This window comes from Haliotis rubra, unplaced genomic scaffold (genome assembly GCF_003918875.1).
Source record: "Haliotis rubra isolate DU_JTF1 unplaced genomic scaffold, ASM391887v1 Scf234, whole genome shotgun sequence".
NCBI classification, from domain to species: Eukaryota; Metazoa; Mollusca; class Gastropoda; order Lepetellida; family Haliotidae; genus Haliotis; species Haliotis rubra.
In genome coordinates, this window is record NW_025766381.1 from 1,225,317 (window position 1) to 1,246,555 (window position 21,239).

At 40.2% G+C, this 21,239-nt stretch overlaps 1 protein-coding gene across 1 annotated transcript in view; it reads right to left on the minus strand.

Moving 5' to 3' along the window:
- Positions 1-5,882: 5,882 nt before the first annotated feature.
- The window catches only part of LOC124278282 (sodium-dependent serotonin transporter-like), a 58,682-nt gene continuing 43,325 nt past the window's right edge, over positions 5,883-21,239 (minus strand). The window contains exons 4-13 of the mRNA XM_046714007.1: positions 19,852-19,990; positions 19,002-19,136; positions 16,577-16,680; positions 13,966-14,090; positions 12,579-12,691; positions 11,917-12,045; positions 10,305-10,404; positions 9,659-9,759; positions 8,620-8,787; positions 5,883-7,293 (exon numbers count right to left, since the gene is read on the minus strand). Of these exons, the coding sequence (XP_046569963.1) occupies positions 7,219-7,293; positions 8,620-8,787; positions 9,659-9,759; positions 10,305-10,404; positions 11,917-12,045; positions 12,579-12,691; positions 13,966-14,090; positions 16,577-16,680; positions 19,002-19,136; positions 19,852-19,990 (1,189 nt within the window). The 3' untranslated portion in view covers positions 5,883-7,218. The remainder of the gene's footprint in view (positions 7,294-8,619; positions 8,788-9,658; positions 9,760-10,304; positions 10,405-11,916; positions 12,046-12,578; positions 12,692-13,965; positions 14,091-16,576; positions 16,681-19,001; positions 19,137-19,851; positions 19,991-21,239) is intronic.

Sequence of the window (21,239 nt, forward strand, 5' to 3'; positions counted from 1 at the left end):
TCTCCAACACTAAAGTACCTCTGTACAGACGTAGCCTGAATTCAGGGTCATATTTGACTTACCGTGTGGATATGAACTGCGTGTAGGTCTACGTGATAAATGTGCATGTGTTAGCATACTGACCTTCTCAATGTGAGTATCACATTTTATATTTCTATTTGTTGTGTTCGATGTGTTGTTTGATGAGCGTGATAAGCCTTCTGTAGAAACCACGTAGGACAGTGCAATCAACTATAGACAGTGTACGACCAGAAGGCCCCACAGTGCGTTGACGTAACGCATGGCGAAGATAAGATATCGTCTATCTCCTTAAAAACCGTTTACTATGCAATGTCCCAATATTTTCCGTACATGCTGCATTTTTATAAACTAACATGGACCGAACAGAACATGAAACACTGATGGCTTTTTTTTTATTCTAAACTATCTCTCATATCAATGTACGGTGTTAACATAAGAAAATGCTTTAAAGATGCACAGTTTTAACTATAAACACAATTTAGACAACTGATTAATTGTTATGATTACACCATGCCATTTAGAAAGTGGCCAAATGTAACATATGTTATATTTGGGATTACACTTTCTTAGTAAAGTGCAGATTCTAGTACTTTTGTTGGGTTGAGTCCCATCCGGGATTCGAACCCACACCCTCAGAGTCAGGCACCTTGTTTATTAATTGTATATGAACTCCATACAGTGAGGAATTATCCTTGATCTTGATGATACAGATGGTTGCAATACATATATATATAACTATATATATATAAAATACTTTTGTTTCATTTTGTATACACATTTGAGTTTCAGTACAATTTACCAGCACGTTATTGAAATCGGTTTATAATCTTTTAATTAACGACACAACTGAATAAACACTATGACTATGCTATTCCTCTCCCTACAATTATATATTTTCGCAAACACATGTTACTAAGAAAGCGTAATCCCAAATATAACATATGTTATATTTTCGCCATCATACAGCTGGAATATTGTAAAGTCTGGATTTAAACAAACCACAAACACGGGAATTATATGTTCAATGTGCCTGTGCATGTTTCATAAAAAACAAGGCGCCAACGAACAGCTGTTTTCTTAACAACTTTTATTGTTCTAACAGTATCACAGTTTCTAGGATATACAAACAGTTTCTGTTGCTTGGTTACATTGTTGTCATAGTAACTAAACTAACACCCATCTACTTTCTCTCTAACATGTATTCCCTAATACATTCCACAACATGCATTTTATTTCATTCAGTGTACAACATTACAATCAAAGTGCTATATACACCCTATGTAATAGCCAGTTTGTTTACAAAAGAGTATGAAAGCTTTACTAACAAACCATAAAGCGCACTCCCGAACCACGTAATGTTTTCTTCTTCTAAATGTGCGTATTATGTATAGTGCCGTGGATACTTTCATTAAACACCACTACATAGGCATCACACTGAAATCATCTGAATTTCACACAATCAAAATGAAATTGTATGTAGCCGAGCTCGTGTTACAGAAGGAAAACGATTCCGTCGTACATATAACAGAACATAAATAAAATGCTTTACAAAGAACGCAGTTGAACAACAGGCAACTGCATGAAGCGTACCTCAGAGAAGGTCACATAACATAAACAATACAGATTTACTCATGGTAACCATGTGACAACATACCTCGCACTTATTAATATGTATATGAAGACGTACTGATTTCAGAAATCGTCTAATAGTCAAGTTAATGTTCCGGTATTGGTTTCTTCGCATATCCTTACAACTGAAGTCACAGGGAGCTAATTAAAATACCTCAATATGCTCCGGGCAGTTGTTAACTCCATTCTACATGCATGTTTGATGCCAAGGATTGAACGTATTTATATGGAGGCTCCTATATATTTGACAATGTCTTAATCATTTATAAGCAGTATTGTTAAACAGGTATGTAAAGTCACATACATGGACATTATATATGCCTTTCTATTATATTTCTCATCATATCTAAAACCAAATATGAACGAATTAAGGACTATTATCAGACAACTGGCAAGCATATGAAAATAATAATCAATATTTCCTTTGCTGATAACCGTTACATAGTACAGAGCGATGTTAAATGTTTGATGACTGGTGGCTGAAGGACACATGCCGTTTATAGTTGCAATGCGCACACATGAGATCTTAAACGATGGTAAACGATGTACGATATAATAAAGCATACGACTTTATGGATAACAACTTCTTGATTAGTGTATAGAACGACGTTTTGATAGAGATTCTTATACCGTTTTCAAGCTAAACGTGACTAGAACGAAGTGATGACATATGTATGCATATATACATAGAATGATGGCTACGAGACCAGGTAGGGAGTAAGAACATCAAATAGCAAGGGTCATAAAGCCCATAAACCAATATATGTTGTTCTTACGCATCACCTGATCTAATTATGTGCCACTTGTTACTCAATTACATGCGGTTGTTAATGTTAATCGTATGTTCGTCACAACATAGTATGTATACTGAGGGAATAAAATATGGGATCACATGAAAGCACAGGTGTTCCTTTATATTTTTCCAAGGTCTCTTCACAAGCTTTGTATCGCTTGTAAGGAAACCTGGAACAAAATAAAAGAACATTTGTGCTTTCATGTGATCACTTTTTTTTTCCTCAGTATATACTCTTCTCATCACTTAGTTGTAGTCACTTTGAGGTTAAAAACGGTGTAAAAATATCCACCAAAACGTCACACTGTGCAATATATAACGAACCGATATCCATAAAGCCGTATGATTCAGTATTGAGTCACCAACGTCTACGATATGCGACATGATATACGACATCGTGTCAGATCAACGTTGAAAGAAAGCCCGAAGTGAGCCGATCTCAAGATGTTCCACACATAGTGAAAACCACGAGCAGGGGTATGAGGCTTATAAACGAACGGTCATAACAATGGATCAAAGAGAGCTAGGGTTCCAACCAACGTCACAGCATTTGGTGCAAGAATAGGACCACGCTGGAACAATATTAAACACTGCCATACTTTGTTTGCATATTGACAAACCTTCACAATGATTGTTGCAAACTAAGTGCATTCACTACTCTAGACATCTGTGTGCATTTCAATAAGTACTGACACGAAATTATCATCAACTATCACCATTTCAGTTGAACAGTTCTTTTATGATGGAAGATTTACAGACATAGTATACATACAATAGTATACAGTCAAACCCCGTTGTGTCGAACTCGACAGCACTAAGGGAATAGTTCGACTTATCCGAGTGTTCGAAACATCCGTCAGCATAGAAATGACCAAGTACCAACACGATCAAAGTGCTTACAACATCGTTTTTCTACGACCGAGAGATGAGTTCGACACAACCGAAAATTCGGCTCAACCGAGTTCAAGACATTGGGGTTCGACTGCACCTACATTTACTACAAAATCATGAAACTGACGCAAAGTATCATATAATTAAATGTACTCCAGGCAAAATCTAACCAACCCTGCAACTGATCCCAGGTGTACTGTCTGCAGAGTGGACAGGAATAATGAATATTCTAGCATGTTGTCCTACACGGTGGGAGTAAAAGGCTAGAAGAACTAAGGCACGTAACAAAACTCTACATGTATGTAAATACAGTCCATCACATACGCAAGCTTCATCACAATATGAATCAACAACAAGGTATATATGTTTACAAAGTCCCCGTTTTTCTCACTCGTATAAAATTCAACAGACACCATCAAACACAAACACACTATACATCATATACAGACATTAACATCATATACAGACATTAACATCATATGCAGACATTAACATCATATACAGACATTAACATCATATACAGACATTAACATCATGTACAGACATTAACATCATGTACAGACATTAACATCATGTACAGACATTAACATCATGTACAGACATTAACATCGTGAACAAACTTCAACTTTATGAACAAACATCTACATTAACTGCATCACGTATGTAAGTGTTCTCTGCAGCTTAACTATCCAAGGGACTGACCAGTCTGGATTTTAAATTGAATAAAAAAAAATTCAAACTTGCACTTTAAACATTACTTTTTAAATTTGATCCTATAACCATCAGCTTTGAATGACTACGTGAATTCATTAGAAATGCATATACTACCCATCGAAAGTTTAGACTCACTTAAAGCACTCACTATATGCTATGAATATATATGTGGTTACATCGAAGATGAATTTCTCCACTTCTGGGGGACCCAACTGCAAAATTTATGCAGATGAATTGCACGAGGATCATGTGTCAAATTGCTGAAAAGCATGTGCAAATAAATATCGCGTATGGGAACAGCTGCGTTTTGGTGTGAAGTTTTGTTAAGAATTCACCAATATTCACTAAGTTTCATCAATTATTGAACTCGTGACAATAATCTTTTAACGTTACGAATTCGTTTTACAATACATCAGTCCATGAGTAAACAGCACCTTCAAACAGTATGGAATATTTTTCAAAATCTAGTTTAGAACAGTTGCCTGGAGTAGGTGGCTATGTTACAGCAGATTGTGAAATCAGTCATTTCGTGAAATGACTAAACATTTCAGTCATTTCGTGAAATAACTAAGAGGGTCAGCCATTCAACTATTCCTACTGCTCGTTCTCTTTCTTCCTGGGTTAACCTTGGCATTCTCTCTGTGTGACTTTATGTACACTGATATTGCAGTATTGGACAGGCCATTTATACTGATCTTTCGCACGATCTTTCCCATGTATCCGACTAAGACATGTGTTTTTGTTTCGGGGCCACAAAATGCGTTTTGGCGATTTGTTAGGAGCATCAAGAACATTGGCAATCGTTATCAAGCACATTTACATCAAATTTGATGGAAACGTCCAAACCTATTTATATAGCCAATAGCGAAATGACTGATCCTCTTAGTCATTTCAGGAAATGACTGAAACTTTTAGTCATTTCACGAAATGGCTGATTTCACAATCTGACTGTAACAGCTACATTTACACTAGTGAGTCTAAACATTTAATGGGCAGTATACGTTATCGCTATACAGTAATCACATTCAATGCATCAACTCTTTCCACCAATAGAGAACTATGACACGGATTGCAGGAGAAACATCACCGATGTTACGTGCCCGCCCATTGGTCCTGTCACTCTCCTGTTTCCCTCCGGTTTGAACCAGGCCTTGATGTGATTGGTCGGTCATTACCACAATGCCCATCGCCGGTTACTGACGAACGTAAAGTATTGAAAGCCATGAAGTATTGACGATTATAAATTATAGAAGAATTCCCTTTTTTATTCCAGACATGTTTATCGTTCTCCCTCCATCACCGACAAGATACGCGTGTTATGTACAATGTATTGCTAGTATACGTGTTTTACTACTTCTTGACGCAGTTTCTAACATATATACATACGCACATTTACATAAATGTTTATAAGCATAAGTTCGTCTCGCAATTTCACTTGTAGTGATCTTCGTCTATTTAAATTATAAATTTCACTTAAGGAACCGACCATACAAAATTGCTTTGGGAAAAGGAGTGCTTAAAGACAGAATACTACCAGTCACTACTTCAAACATGCAATTCCATTTGTTTAAGTAGACGCAGAAACGTATATTACATAACATTCAAAATGTCGTGTAACTCTACCTGTCTACTCTGGGCAACGTTGTACTTACCTGTATTTTCTACTAACCATTCCAAATGTCCAACAACCTGTCTTCTGTGAGGCGTGAGGCAACATTATTTTTTCCTGTATTTTCTACTAACAATTCAAAATGTCCAGCACCCCTACCTGTCTTCTCTGGGACGTGAGGCAACATTATTTTCTCCTAACAATTCAAAATGTCCAGCACCTCTACCTGTCTTTTCTGGGACGTGAGGCAACATTATCTTTTCCTGTATTTTCTACTAACAATTCAAAATGTCCAGCATCTCTACCTGTCTTCTCTGGGACGTGAAATCCTGTATTTTCTACTAACAATTCAAAATGTCCAGCATCTCTACCTGTTTTCTCTGGGACGTGAGGCAACATTATTGTTTCCTGTACTTTCTCCTAGTCTCATTGCGTCCCCGTCCCAGAAGTTTCAACGCCCCTAACATGAATAAATAAGTATCATGTTTTCTACTTAAAATTCGTGGAATTACATGAGCGACAGTTGAAAGGGAGACGTTTTTGTCTGTGTATACGGAGTGTGATTTGAAAAGGAAACACGAGAGATTCAATACATTATTAGGAAACACGCCGGGTCCGTGATATTAGTATGAAACACGCGGGATCTGCAATATTGGTAGGAAACAGGATTTTAGTTGGGAACTCTTTAAATCCAGGATATTGTTTGAACACACTGTGGATCTGATATTTAACCAGGAAATGGAGAATCTGAAACATTAGTAGGAAACAATGATCTGTAAGTAATCGGAAACACGATGGATCATAGATATATGAGGTAAACAGAGGATTGTGGATACTTCTTGGAAGCAGTGTTGATTAAGAATTAATGTAATCAGGGTAGAGGCTGGTCTGCCGAATCAATGGCAAGAAGTCGTTCGTACTTCACCTCACCTTGGCTCGTCAATTAATCAAATAATATGGGACAATGGATGTCTGTGGTGGTATTTGGAGTTAAGATTAGGGGTATAGATGTTAAGGTCCAGGATATCAGGATCATCTGGGAATCTGGGAATCAGCGAAAGAACCAAGTGAAAGATGCTTGGGCTACCAAATGTAGAAATATCTTCATGCTGAGTAACATACGACACGTCAGCTACTATGTCAGCTACTACACACAGTTTGCTTATAAAACAGTGTACAAAATAATACAAATACAGAGGTTATTTGTACACTCACATTTGTACAGTATACTACAGTATATACTTCAACATACTTACAGAGCAACACAGTTTCTCTAATACACGTTTTATACATCTTCCATTTTCTACTTGTCTACAAACACTATCATGCGCGTAGGTTTATACAAAACCTGACAACCTTTCGAATGAGGGTTTGTCGGGAAAAGTCCTTGCCATAGTAAAGGAACAATTATATGTCTTTAAATCCCCTGATGGTGTTTTCAGACACATAGGAACCTTTAACAAAACCGGTGTATATCAGATGCATGGTAGCGTAAACATATGACGTCATCACATTGTGTGCATTATGACGTCTCACATGGTGTGCACTATGACATCACTACTCAAAGGTACACAGGGATTCCAGCTTCGCTCAGGTGTTTTGGTGATTCCATTGGCCATATCATTTGCTTGACTCTCTGAAAAAGGAGAAATTGGGATTTGACTTTTTAAAATGAAAAATCCACTGCAAGTGATTCCATGATAACAGATGTGCTAAGCAAACACTATTTTGACCTCCATATTTTAAGAATTAACCTTAAAGAATTAAGCCACGCACAGTTAGGTAAATACTATTAACTGACTGTCTGAACATGTTAAAGTGTTGTAAAATTATTGTCCTACAGAGAGGGCATGTAAGTCCTGAAACATTCAAAGTATTATTCATCTAACCACGGTTTTAATCGAAGAAAATGTGTTCTCTTCATTTATGGTTAGATTTGTCCCCAATCGCTAAAATCTGAAGGGATGGTGTAAATCCAGCTTGGGTCCATACAGGTAGCAAAAACACTGTAAGTCCCCATGGTCCCTGGTATAGTGATCGACCTTCAGTTGCTGGCGATCAATAGCCCGTTTTTATACTGCACTGTTCTCTATTGTGATATACATTTTAAGTTAAGTTAAACGTGAAGTTTAAAGCGCTGGTTTTAAATCTCTTACTGTGACATTCTAGTTGTTTTAACGTCCTTTGGCGACAGACTTTATCATATAATTCTTAACATATGACCTATTCTAGTCACGATATGGATGCAATATTGCCGATGTGACTTTAATTTTTAACTCACTCACTCACTCCTTGAACATAACACGGGCGAAGATCGTCTAGCATTACTGCGCTACACGATATAAGGGATTTTGTCTCGTTGTCTGCACTTGTTTGTGTTAAATATTGATGATGAAATATTGATAATTACACCTAACTGTTTCCATAGATACTGTATAATTACGAATCCCATGTGTCAATAGCACAGTGTGATGGTTTTTACGAGCCGACCGTGATTAAGTATCACCAGACCTTCTGTAAGTTGTGTACAAAAACTTACAGATCATAAAATCTTTTCTCAATCTACTGTCACGTTGCCTATTGCACTGTAGGGGGCTTCCAAACTCATCTTGTAAGAGACCCATTAAGATCCGGGTTATTGGTCTTCGGTACTTAGGTAACCCATGCTTGTCCCCTTATACTGATTAGCTATCTTGGTATATACGTAAGAGCATCCCCAACCCCCGCGGTTCAAGTGTTAGTCTGTGTCACAGATGCTCCCTGCAGTGCTAAAGGCCCAAATGAAGCAAGTCTCGATTTCCCCAGGTTTCCAAACTCTGTCGGCATATTCTATCACTGACATGATTGCCAGTGCTTTGGCACTGTTGCCATCGAGATTGGTGGCACAAGGGACGTAACTCTCCACTTAAACTACACGCTGGCCGTTGACAAGACGCCGATATTTTACAGGCGCTTTACTCACCTCTGAGAATGATCCTGTTGTAGTGACGGCGTGTATAATGAAGTATATCAATATACACGCGATGGATGAAGATACTATCAGCCAGCCTACTGTAAGAGACCAGTAGGGGTAGGTGTAGGTTCCGTAGGAGGGTTGAGGGGGGTTATACAACGACAGGATGAACAGGGACTGGAAAGGAAAAAATAAATATGTTTTACATTTTCTGCCAATACTAGTACATATTAGAACAATACCTCATGGTTCCTGTTTTGTAACTTTACCACGACAGTCATGCCCTGAAAACACAAACGAAATATGGTTTCCCTATCTATAACGGTCACTGAGAAAATCTTTTCCAATTGGGGATAACTTGCACCAAGTCAAGAAACGCATGACAAGGGCCATAACTCTGTAACAAATTGTAACATGGTTTCCGTAACTCCATCAAGGCATTCATGTCCTGAAAATACATACCAAATTTGGTTTCCCTATCTATAACGGATTTTGAGAAAATCTCCATCATCTCGAACAGACCGAAGAAAGGACGGACGGAAGGAGCTCAACCCAATATCCCCTCACTTCGTGGCGGGGGATAATAAATTTACGCACACCCACACGCACACGCACACGCACGCGCATAAATCATCAAAACGTCGTAGAACTATACGGGTTGCATGGAGTTTTTGTTTTAATGTTTGTAGGTTATATTTTTTCACTGGTGTGAGTGAGTTCATCTTACACCGCTTTCCAGCAACATCACGGCGGGGTACACCAGAAATGGGCTTAACATATTGTACCCATGTGGGGAATCGAACTCGGGTCTTCGGCGTGACGAGCGAACGCTTTAACCACAAGGCTACACCACCGCCCTTTTACTGGTTGTGAATCCCAGCGTACATAGCAAGAGTTCAGACCAGACAATCCAGTGATGGACATCTTGAGGTTAACTGTATTTGATTTATTTCTTTTTTCCTAAAGATAAATGTTTTGTAGGCAGAAAGGCATATCTGTACTCTCTCCTGTAAATACCACAGACGCACACGCAAAGACGCACACGTACCAGCAAGAAAACAGGACTGATAAACGTCCACGTGATGCGCCAAAAGGGCCTTGGGGGAGCACCAAGCATAGCCTCGATATCTTGACTGAACCGTTTTGTACCTGGAACATGAATGTATAGTGAGTGAATGAGTACGGTTTTATGGGGCTTTTCGCTGTTTCCAGCGCCATCGTGGTTGGGGACACAATAAGTGAGCTTCAAACGTTGTACCCATAAGGATGTTGGAGATCAAACCTTCGGCGTAGCGAGCCGACGCTTTATTCCAATATCAGGCTCTCAGTTGACAACTTGACATAGTGAGTGAGTGAGTTTAGTTTTACGCCGCACTCAGCAATATTCCTGCTATATGGCGGCGGTCTGTAAATAATCGAGTCTGGACTAGACAATCCAGTGATCAGCAGCATGAGCATCGATCTACTCAAATTGAATGCGATGACATGTGTCAGCCAAGTCAGCGAGCCTGACCACCCGATCCCATTAGTCACCTCTTACGACAAGCATGGGTTACTGAAGATCAATTCTAACCCGGATCTTCAAGGGTCCAGTTGACATAGAAGATTTGTTTGAATTCTTAGCATAGTCTTAGTATACATGTTGTGGGCCAGGGGGCTTTGAGCTGAACTCTGAATATGGATTAAAAGCTGACCGTATATCCAGGAGACGGCTGCCGCTTCGAGGAAGACAACAAGCAGGATCGAGATGGGAGCTCCGTATGTGTCGAACAGCTGGATGACGTAGATTCCTCCCTGAATAGAAAGTACAATAATTCACTGGATTCACTAGAATCCACTGCACAATAGTTTCAAAAATAATATGGAATAATATGTTTAAGGGTTCGGATTAACAAGTGTTGTATTTGTAATTTAGGTACATCACGACGTGTCAGTAAGTGAGTGAGTGGGTTTAGTTTTACGTCGCTTTTAGCAATATTCCAGCAACATCACGGCGGGGGACACCAGAAATAGGCTTCACACATTGTACTCATGTGGGGAATCAAACCCGGGTCTTCAGCAAGATGAGCGAACACTTTAACCACTAGGCTACCCCACCGCCCCCAGCTATGGACGTCTGTGGGCACTCTAGTCTGGATCAGACCAAACAGAAATTGACACCATGAGCACCGATCTATGCAGAATGGGCTTCACACAGTGTATCCATGTGCAGTGTTTGCAATACTTTAATTCGCCAGTTGGCCATCAGGGCCTGCTGCTGCCTGCAGGCCTTAAAATCTACCCTGAATGAAATATGCAGGACCATTTTGTTCAAATCAAACCAATAAAAACAAAATAGACTATATTATATAAAGTTTCCCATTGTTTCAATTAGCGAAGCCTATGACGCTGAGAGAAGTTTTCATTGGTGAAAGATTGGCGTTGACATTCCTGCGCGCAAAGCGCTGAAATATCAGAAGGTGAACCTGTTAGTATCGTAACATGATGGATCATGGATGATTCCCGAACGTTGATAAAGAAAAACAATATGGGAAAGATTCCAGTTGAAAAAAACAAACATTGACAGATAATTAACTGAAGGCCACATGGCCAAGCAAATATTTGAAACTGCCGGCCCGATACAATAACAACCGGCGCTGGGCCTCCGGGCCGGCGATTATTTCGAACGCTGCCCATGTGGGTAATCGAACCCGGGTCTTATGCGTGACGAGCCAACGCTTTAACCAGTATACTAGTACCGCCCTCGACGTGTCAAACTGATGAGGAAGGAGCGGCCGATATATAACACTTTGCATCTCCAAAGCTGCCTTTCGTAAATCAGTCCGCGATCTGTAAATAAATGAGTCTGGGCCAGAAAATCCAGTGATCAACAACATGAGCATCAATGTTAGCAGTTGTCAACCACGTCAGCGAGCCCGTTTGTCGCCTCTTACGACAAGCATGGGTTACTGAAGACCATACCCGTGAACATCCGGGTTAGAATATTGATCTTCAGTAACCCATGATGTCGTAAGGGGCGACTAACGGGATCGGGTGGTCAGGCTCGCTGTCTTGGTTGACCCATGTCATCGGTTCCCATTTGCTCATGCCGTTGATCACTGGATTGTCTGGTAAAGCCTCGATTATTTACAGACCGCCGCCATATAGCAGGAATATCGTTGAGTGCGGCGTAAAACTAAACTCACTCACTCACTACCAATTCTAACCCGGATCTATTTCAACAATAATTGTGAATAGGTTCAGTGTGTGTGATTGCGGTGGTAGCTGAAGGTGTTGTCGGTGATGGCGGTGGACAATCACACTTACGTATGTGGTGGTGACAAGCCCGCCGAGGAAGCAGAAGAAGATTAGACCAGCCACGAAGAACTCTCGCCTCTTCCTCAACATGGGCCATTCGTCCAGGATACCAGTGATGATGGCCTCCAGGCCTCCAAACTGTAAATACACAAGTGCACATGTACTGAAATACTGCCATACACAACGTGGAAAACTTGTTTATAGCCGTCGTTTTATTCGATTATAATTCCAAAAAGATTTTTCTTTGTTCGCCAGTTAACGTCGCCCTTAGCTACAATTTCCATTTTTATGTTATGTTTGTTCTTGTTTTACGCCGCACTCAGCAATATTACAGCACCATGGCTGCTGTCTGTAAATAATCGAGTTTAGACTAGACAATCCTATGATCAACAGCATGAACATCGATCTACGCAATTTTGGATACAATGATATGCGTCAAATATTCTATATTTTTAAGATGTAAAATCAACAGTCCATGATTGTTAACTTTAACTTTAACTTCTTTTTTATTTATTTTATGTTGTAAGATAATTATGTAAGGTGTCCATTCTCGAAGTAGTCATAATGTCCCATTGGAAACAATAGTAATATCGTATCTTATCTTATCTCTTCTTATCTTGCCCGAACAACTTTGTGGTTTATACATACCACGGTGTCGACTATTTACGTACCGTGGTATCGAGTCCAAGCGTGATCAACATGAAGAAAAATATAATGGCCCAGAAGGACGAGCCCTCGATTGTCGCTATGGCTTCAGGATATACAATAAAGATCAAGCCTACATCTGTAAAAACAAGGAGGTATATTAACATCAATATCATTGGAAATCTGGATCGCCAGTGCTTATGAGGGGAAATTTACAACACAATTTAACTTCAAACTATACTCAACACAAAAAGTTAAGGACAAACCCAATATTCCATTTATCCATCATAATAGGAACTATTAAGTACTTTGATATTGAAAAATGAGGTGGTCCTTAATTTGATTTGTTGAGTATATTTAGAAAGAAAATGTTTTTGAGACAGAAAACAGCGTAACAGCTAAATCGGATAGACTAACGCTTAGTCTCTGAATATATATATATAATTTTGATTGTAACAAATAAGCCCATTTAAATTGAAAAGGAACCCCAGGGATACAGACATTCTTAGGAAATCTATACTTGCTTCATTTAGGGCTTTAGCATTGCAGAGAGGGCTAGGCTGTACGGAATATAATATGGTTCAGGGACTGTGAGACAGACTACTTAATCGGAATATGAGGTAAAGCATTCAGAATCGACATCATGCGCTCACTGTCACAAGGGCTTGTCAGTTACACAGCCTTGTTGAATAACCAACATAAACTGATAACAGAAAGAATAAAGGAAAAAGAAAAGAGTTGCGTCCCCTTGGAGAGCCAGAAGCCTATAATCTTGGGTTCGAACTCCGTTCTCCCTGATAATGATACACACCAGTGTGGTAAACCTCGAATGCTTACATCAGTTCGGGCCTCCACTTAGGTCACAAGCCGTGATATAACTCATGTCTGAAATACTGTTCCAAGTAGTAGTGTACCAAACTCAAACATTCCCTGTATTCATAAAATATAGACATTAATGTTCACGACAGATCCTTCGATGAGCTTACTTCCAATATACATGCATATTTATATTTACAAAATTTGTTTGACATTTGCATTTTCCCATGTCAGGGTCTGTGTATGATTTCCCTTGTAACATATTTAAACAATGAGTGAGTGAGTGAGTGAGGTTAGATTTACGCAGCTTAAAGCAACATTCCAGCAATATTACAGCGGGGAACACCACAAATGGGCTTCACACGTGGTAGCCATGTGGAGAATCGAACCCGGGTCTTCACCGCGACGAGCGCACTTTTGAAAATGAATAATTAGCTATTGTCTTTTGTAAAATGGCTGACAGAATTTAAATATCTAAGAAAGGAAACAAACCTCTCGAGATTATTGCAAATAGTGTAAGTACATTTATTTAGATGTCAATATTTCAAGAATTTACGACAGTTCACCGGGAAAAAGAAGGCCGGCCTATACTCTCACCTGCTCGTGCCACCTTGTCTATGTCCCTGTTCTGAGTGTGGGCCATATATCCAAGGACAGAGAATACAGCGAACCCTGCCATGAAGCTTGTAAAACAGTTCACAGCGCTCGTTATCAAGGCGTCTCTACAAGGAAATATAAATATCAGAAAACAACACATGCAATCCATAAATACACCTAATTATAATCAACTCCGAATCTAAGGACAATAAGCCAATCGAAATATTGGTTAGGATACATCGATTTTATGATTAGTGTTTCCGCTGGGCATTTTAGTCCTTTTATTTTGCACCCTGCCCTTTTTATTTTTGCGCACTATCCTTTTTTATTTTGAACCCTGCCCTTTTTATTTTGCGCACTGTTCTTTTTATTTTGCACCCTTGCCCTTTTTATTTTGCGCACTGTCCTTTTTATTTTGCACCCTGCCCTATTTATTTTGCACCCTGCGCTTCTGACAAAGTTGTTGTTAAAAGCCTGTCCAGGAAGAACAGAAGAATATGAGACTGGGCACTTTCATAGTGTTGTTCAAAACTTTTCTGTATAAAGAATACAATGACTGAAATCAAAACTTGTTTGCTTTCATTTATGTTGAAGTTAGGTGAAATAGCTGTGTCCTTTGAGCCTTTCAGAATGATATGCGTAGACAATTTGATACTTGGATATCAGTCATTGCATGTCCCTTTTGGAATATGGGTGCCCCTTTTGAAATTCTGTCGCCCTCCCCTTTTTGGATCCTGGGTGAAAACTCTTGAACAATCATCCATCAAATATTTGTTAGCTGGAGATTACTGTGCACTTTCATAGTGTTGTTCAAAATATTTCTGTATAAAGACTATAGCTTACCATGTTTAATCTATTCAAATCAAAGAGCGCATAACACAGACATGGAACTACTGTCCATAACTCGAGAAATTGTGATTCCGAAGTTGACAATTTGACAGTAGATGACAATAGATGGTAATATTTTCAGACTGTGACAATAATTCATAGATTCAAACACCCCATCAGGCAAGTGATTAGCAACTAGAGTGGAATGCTTCAACAGCTGGTATTAAATATTGTTATGTGTTAGTATACACTGAGGTTTGCTTCTGATGATTGCAAGTGGCAGCACATCAAACAGTCATAGTCTGTCCACTGAACTGGTGACACATCGTGATGCTTCCACTGCAGCTGGTAAAATTGAGTGATCTCCCTTAGATATCGTTTATGGTCCAATGTCGGTCCAAGGGCTTCGTTGTTTCGTTAACCCTGACGTAGGTAGTCTCATTTGGGGAGCCTGATTACAGGATTACTTACAGGCTTGTTTACGATTTTCAACGCTCGTTTGAGATGTTCTCCAATATATGTACGTCTGGCTGTACCAAAATAAAAACGAACGAAGATCGACTCGACCCCTTCGAAGATCTGACTTGCGAATTATCTTGCTTTTCTAATGCATTCCACTTCTGAATGCACTTCAAAGATTTATCTCGCTATCGGAAAACACCGACCTTTCTGCCTGCCTCCATCACCGTTTCCTTGATTCGAGCATATGTCATTCTCAAGACAAGTTTCTGACAAGTTCTGAACATTCGTGAGTGCACTGATCGTTGTATACATGCATGCTATTTATCGCTTCTGCCTCACATTTGACATAGCCTGTCATGTTTGCGATCCAAATCCGGTTTGTTTCAATATAATTCATTACTTTTTTATAGCTCTTGGGTAAAGAGATTGTCAAATCCAACCATGGGTGCAATGCGTGAAACTAGTTTCTGCTGAACACCCCTTTCCTGGACTGCTTGAAACTACGACACACCGCACTCAGCTATATTCCAGCTATATAGTGAGTGAGTTACGTTTTACGCCGCTTTTAGCAATATTCCAGCAATATCACGACGTAATGTTGCTGAAATATTGCTAAAAAGTGACGTAAGACCATCCTCACTCACACCACTCATAGCTTGCTGCAGGCCTCTTCTAACCCGGTTGCTGACGGATGTGTGTGATTAGAATTATACAATAGACGACAAAAAAATCGTTACCGTCCTACCTTTATAAATTTAGATATTTTAGAAGGTTTTAGTTAACAAGAAAGCTTAACAACACAGCTTTATGCAAATCGCAAATCATGTTTAGGAACATCTTCAATTATCTTTGTTAACATTTTTGCTTGCAAAGTAACATTTTTCCATTTTCTGTTTACACATAGCAATATCAGTCGCCAAAACGCAGCAATATTCAAACGGTATTTACATCCATTTCACATGCAGAATGATTCTATAGGGTAAAGAGAGCCTAGAAGACATGATATGATACACGAGTATGAGAAATATGCCACGATTAACAGCTGAAGGGAGAGAAAGAGCCATTGGGATGGTGCAGATGGGGTCGACATACAATGCTGTTGCCAACCCCCACGGATGCCACCGTATCACGGTCATAAGACTTATTCAGGGCTTAAGACAGACTGGGGTCACCGTAGACAGACCAAGCAGTGGACGTCCACGCATCACAACGCCAGCTGAAGATAGGTACCTCCGTCCGTAAGGAAGGAGGGTAACGTTTCTTTTGGCGTTTAGTGTATTTCAGTTGCATGTGGTTAAGAATGAAAATAATGAAGTCTTACTTGTAGCAGTTATTGTTGAACTTGTTGTAGCTAGACAAGGCTAGCAGTACTCCAAACCCTGGTCCTAGGGAAAAGAAGATCTGCGACGCTGCGTCCACCCAAACCTGAAGTAGAACCATGTCTTGAAACAAAGTACATTGTACAGCTCTGTGAACACAAAATCGATGATTCTCTCAATGAACATTCCTTATTTATTCTTATGAACAAACATTTTATAATTTGTCGGCGTTGGTGTCGCTAAGTCCTTCAGATTCCCTTAGGTCAAAGCGTTCGCTCGTCCCGGGTTCGATTCCCCACATCGGTTCAACGTGTCTCACCGTAATATTGCTGGAATATTGCTAAAAGCGGCGTAAAACTAAACTCACTCACTCACTCACGTTTAGCCTCGCAGAAGACCTGGCCACTGTGGTTCGAATGCCGATAGAAGTATTTGACATGAATTTCTCTTGTCAATAGCAGTTAAGCAGTATGTTATTGAATGTCCAGCTCAAGCAATATTACGTCAGGATCTTGGAATACGTGTTCTTAACACAACCAAAACATTTTACAAGTGACTATTCTCGAGGATGAATTTAGTGAGTGAGCGAGCGAGTATGGTTTTACGCCGCTTTCAGCAATGTTCCAGCACTATCACGGCGGGGGGACACCAGAAATGGGCTTCACACATTCGTGACATTGTAACCATGTGGGGAATCGCACCTGGGTCTTCAACGTGATGAGCGGACGCTTTAACCACTGGTCTACCCCACTCCCCACTCGAAACACCACCAACTTAGTGTCCAAAACACAATTATGATGCCTGAATGGTATGCATCACCATCGAATAACTGTTTCTTCTTTGTTGAAAAGCGGTGGAGTTGCCTTGTATTTAAAGCCTTTGCTCGTCGCAAAGACCCGGGTTCGATTCCCCACAGTGTGTGAAGCCTATTTCTGGTGTCCCCTGCCGTGATATTGCTGGAATATTGCTGAAAGCGGCGGAAAACCATACTCACTCACCTCTTGCTTGTTTCAATTTTAGCCACGATGAAACATTGATGTTTACTTACTTTTGCTCTTTGTGTAAATACGAAACATGATAATCAATGGTGTGTGTGTGTGTGTGTGTGTGTGTGTGTGTGTGTGTGTGTGTGTGTGTGTGTGTGTGTGTGTGTGTGTGTGTGTGTGTGTGTGTGTGTGTGTGTGTGTGTGTGTGTGTGTGTGTTTTCACTGTCATGTTCGCAATATTTTCCACTATGCACGTGTAAGGATATATCCCAGACGTTTGTATTGTGTACATTTGAGGAGTTTTCGCTCTCGTCATTTCGAAAAATTCTGAATATGCAAATATATATTATACTGGTCTTATCTCGCATTCTATCTATGCATTAAAACCACAAAATGGTGGATATTTCAACAACGCGAGAATGTCCCTTACAGTATTGCTGAAGCCGCCACACACTGTTTCTAACCTGAGATGGTGTTTACATGTTTAGAAATGTCTGAGACGTACTGGATGTCTTCTACGCTATGGGCATTAACAGCGGTTGGCCATTGGTGTCCATCTTGAGTTCACCTTCTTTTGGGGTTTGAACAGTTCAGATCACTTGAGTATTGGGTATACTGATTTTCACCTCAGGGTGAATGGTTCAACTTAGAATCATACAAAGAGCTGAGAGTGTCATTTTCCACGTGAGTAAGTTTATAAAAGTACTGCACGACCGGTTCTATAAAGCCAGTGGCGGTCTGCTAGAAGTATTATTGTAAAGATTCCTGACTGGAGGCAGTGTTATTTTCTTGCTTCCAGTTTTGATTGAAGTTGCTTCTCGTACGGATTTGAGACTCTGAATACCACGGAGTGAGTGAGTATGGCTTTAAGCCGCTTTCAGCAATATTCCAGCAATGTCACGGCGGGGAACACCAGCAATGGGCTTCACTCATTGTACCCATGTCGGGAATCGAAGCCGGGCCTTCGGCGTGACGAGCCAACGCTTTAACCACAAGGCTACCCCATGGTCCCTGTGAATACCAACCTATCAAAGGAATTTGCGAGGGGCGAATGTGGTCTTTGCAGAATTACGTCCCGTAGGTACACCAGGAACCCGTGATTATGTCAAATCACTCGGCCTGATTGCGGTACAGCTTTGTGGGACTTAATCCGTGGATTTCAACGGAGTACTTGGACGTTGGGGCTTGATTCCGGTGCCGGCTGGATTAACGCGCTTCCACTGTATAACATTTTATAGTTATCTGATGGTCTTGAACACGGTCTCTTACATTGCGCTTGATTCCACCGCCTTCCATGCCGGCTGGATTACCGGAGTTTCACTGTATAACATTTTATAGTTATGTGATGGTCTTGAACACGGTCCTTTACCTTGCACTGGACTCCACCGCCCTCGGTGCCAGATGGATTAATATTGGTCCTTGTATAATGTGATATAGTTACCTGATGGTCTTTAAGACGATCCCACTGAGGTGTGAGATAGTATCTGATCCCGGCAAATGCTCCCGGTAGGGTACATCCCCTTATCAGGAGGATTAGAAGTACGATGTAGGGCAGGGTTGCTGTAACCCACACGGCCTGCAAACAGAGTGAGTGAGTTTAGTTTTACGCCGCACTCAGCAATATTCCAGCTATATGGCGGCGGTCTGTACATAATCGGATCTTGTCCAGACAATCCAGGGATCATCAGAATGAGCATCGATCTACGTAATTGGGATACGATGACATGTGCCAACCCAGTCAGCAAACCTGACCATCCGATCCAGTTAGTCGCCTCTTACGACAAGTATTGGTTGCTGAAGATCAATTCTAACCCGGATCTTCACGGGTCCCTGCAAACAGAGGAGGGCGCGAATGGTCAGAGAAAACGAATCCGGTATATATTCCAGTTCAAGTAATACTTGATTAAATTATTCTCTGAAACGGGTTTTATTTAAAACTAATATTTCAAATCGTTGTGTACACACTTAATAATGTCTTTAATGTGTATACACTAATGTTGACTAAAACGTAGCTGAACTCGATATATTATATTATTATACAAATTGTCATATTATATTGCCATATTATTACAAATACCGACGAGATAAACAAAATTAAGTACTTATAAGGTTTAAGTTACTTTGAGAAAACAGTGCTGCCACCCTTCAACGACATAATTTAGAGAAAATAACAGTTCCGTCGATATTAGCGGTTCCTGCACGTCTGTTTGTATGCAATGCTGTAAATACAATCAGATTCAGCTAATATTGAATATTGCTTGCACTTGTTGCCAAATCTTCAGTTATCATACTTTGCCTGAGCTCTTTATGCCTTTCCACAAGGCGAAGTAGACGAGCACAAACACCCCCATCAGGCACAGGGTAATGGTGTACTTCAATCCCCCCAGATTCCCGATACCGTCAGCGAACTGAAGTTCAAGGACCTCTCGCCTGAAAAAACAACGAGAGAGTGAGTGAGTGGATTTGTGTTTGAGTGAATGAGTGGATTCGTGAGTGGGTGAGTGGATCCGTGAGTGAGTGAATGAGTGGATCCGTGAGTGGGTGAATGGGTTGATTCATGAGTGCCGGTGCCAGTGAATTAGTGAGTTAGTGAGTTAGTGCGTGAGTTTTGAATAAAGAGAAGAAATATTACCCGTTTTTTAAATAACGAAATACGGCGAATGGCGTAATTGTAAAATATTCTGGATGCCAGTAAACGGTAGATTTTGCAGTTATGAAGAATTACGATACCTCTCAGAATTTCGCGGTTTCTGTGTTGCGGGCCATATATACCCTGTATACATGTGTATAAAACGATGGTGTGTATATTTATATGAATATAATGAAAAATATATCCGTTTTGTACATCAAACAACATCCATCCCATTTCGTGACCCTTAGGATTGTAAACAGGAAACAATAACCAACAAAGAAAAGTTAATAAACGGGATCACTTGATTGGCAAACGCAATACGGAGAGTGTCATTACATCAATTTCAAAATGATAGAATTGACGTCATATATGTAAATATGAGTTATGTGCCATATATCACACAAGCTGCCACTTGATAAAGGGGTGGTGGGGTAGCCTAGTGGTTAAAGCGTTCGCTCACCCGGGTTCGATTCCCCACATGAGTACAATGTGTGAAGCCCATTTCTGGTGTCCCCCGCCGTGATGTTGCTGGAATATTGCTAAAAGCGGCGTATTCACTCACTTGAAAGAGATTCTCCTCAATCCAACATATACTGTGTGAAAATGTCTCAAACCACTGCATAAATAAAAGAACGAGTACTATTTTATGCCGCTTTCAGCACTATTTAGACTAAACGATCCAGCGATTCAACCATTTATCAATCCAACAGTCCCACGACAGACATTTCAAACAGCAGAATGTATTTGTTATAACGTTCACTTTGTTTAAATGTTAAAACGCTTATAGTGCAAATGGATAGTTCTCTGTGTCTTGTGTCAAGCATTGTTAAGCATCGTCCTTCAAGTCCTCCATGCTCTGCGGTCGACTTTGTATCCAGCTGTTTACGGTGTCCGCTATAAAGGACTCCCACATCCTGTCATTATATCCATTAGCACGTGTCTTTGATGTTGGTTATATACAATGTACACGTCCTGACCGGATTGTGTAGCTGATACAGATGCTGGGGATGCTGGAAGGGCCTCCAGAAAGAACTCATCGCTTGAGGA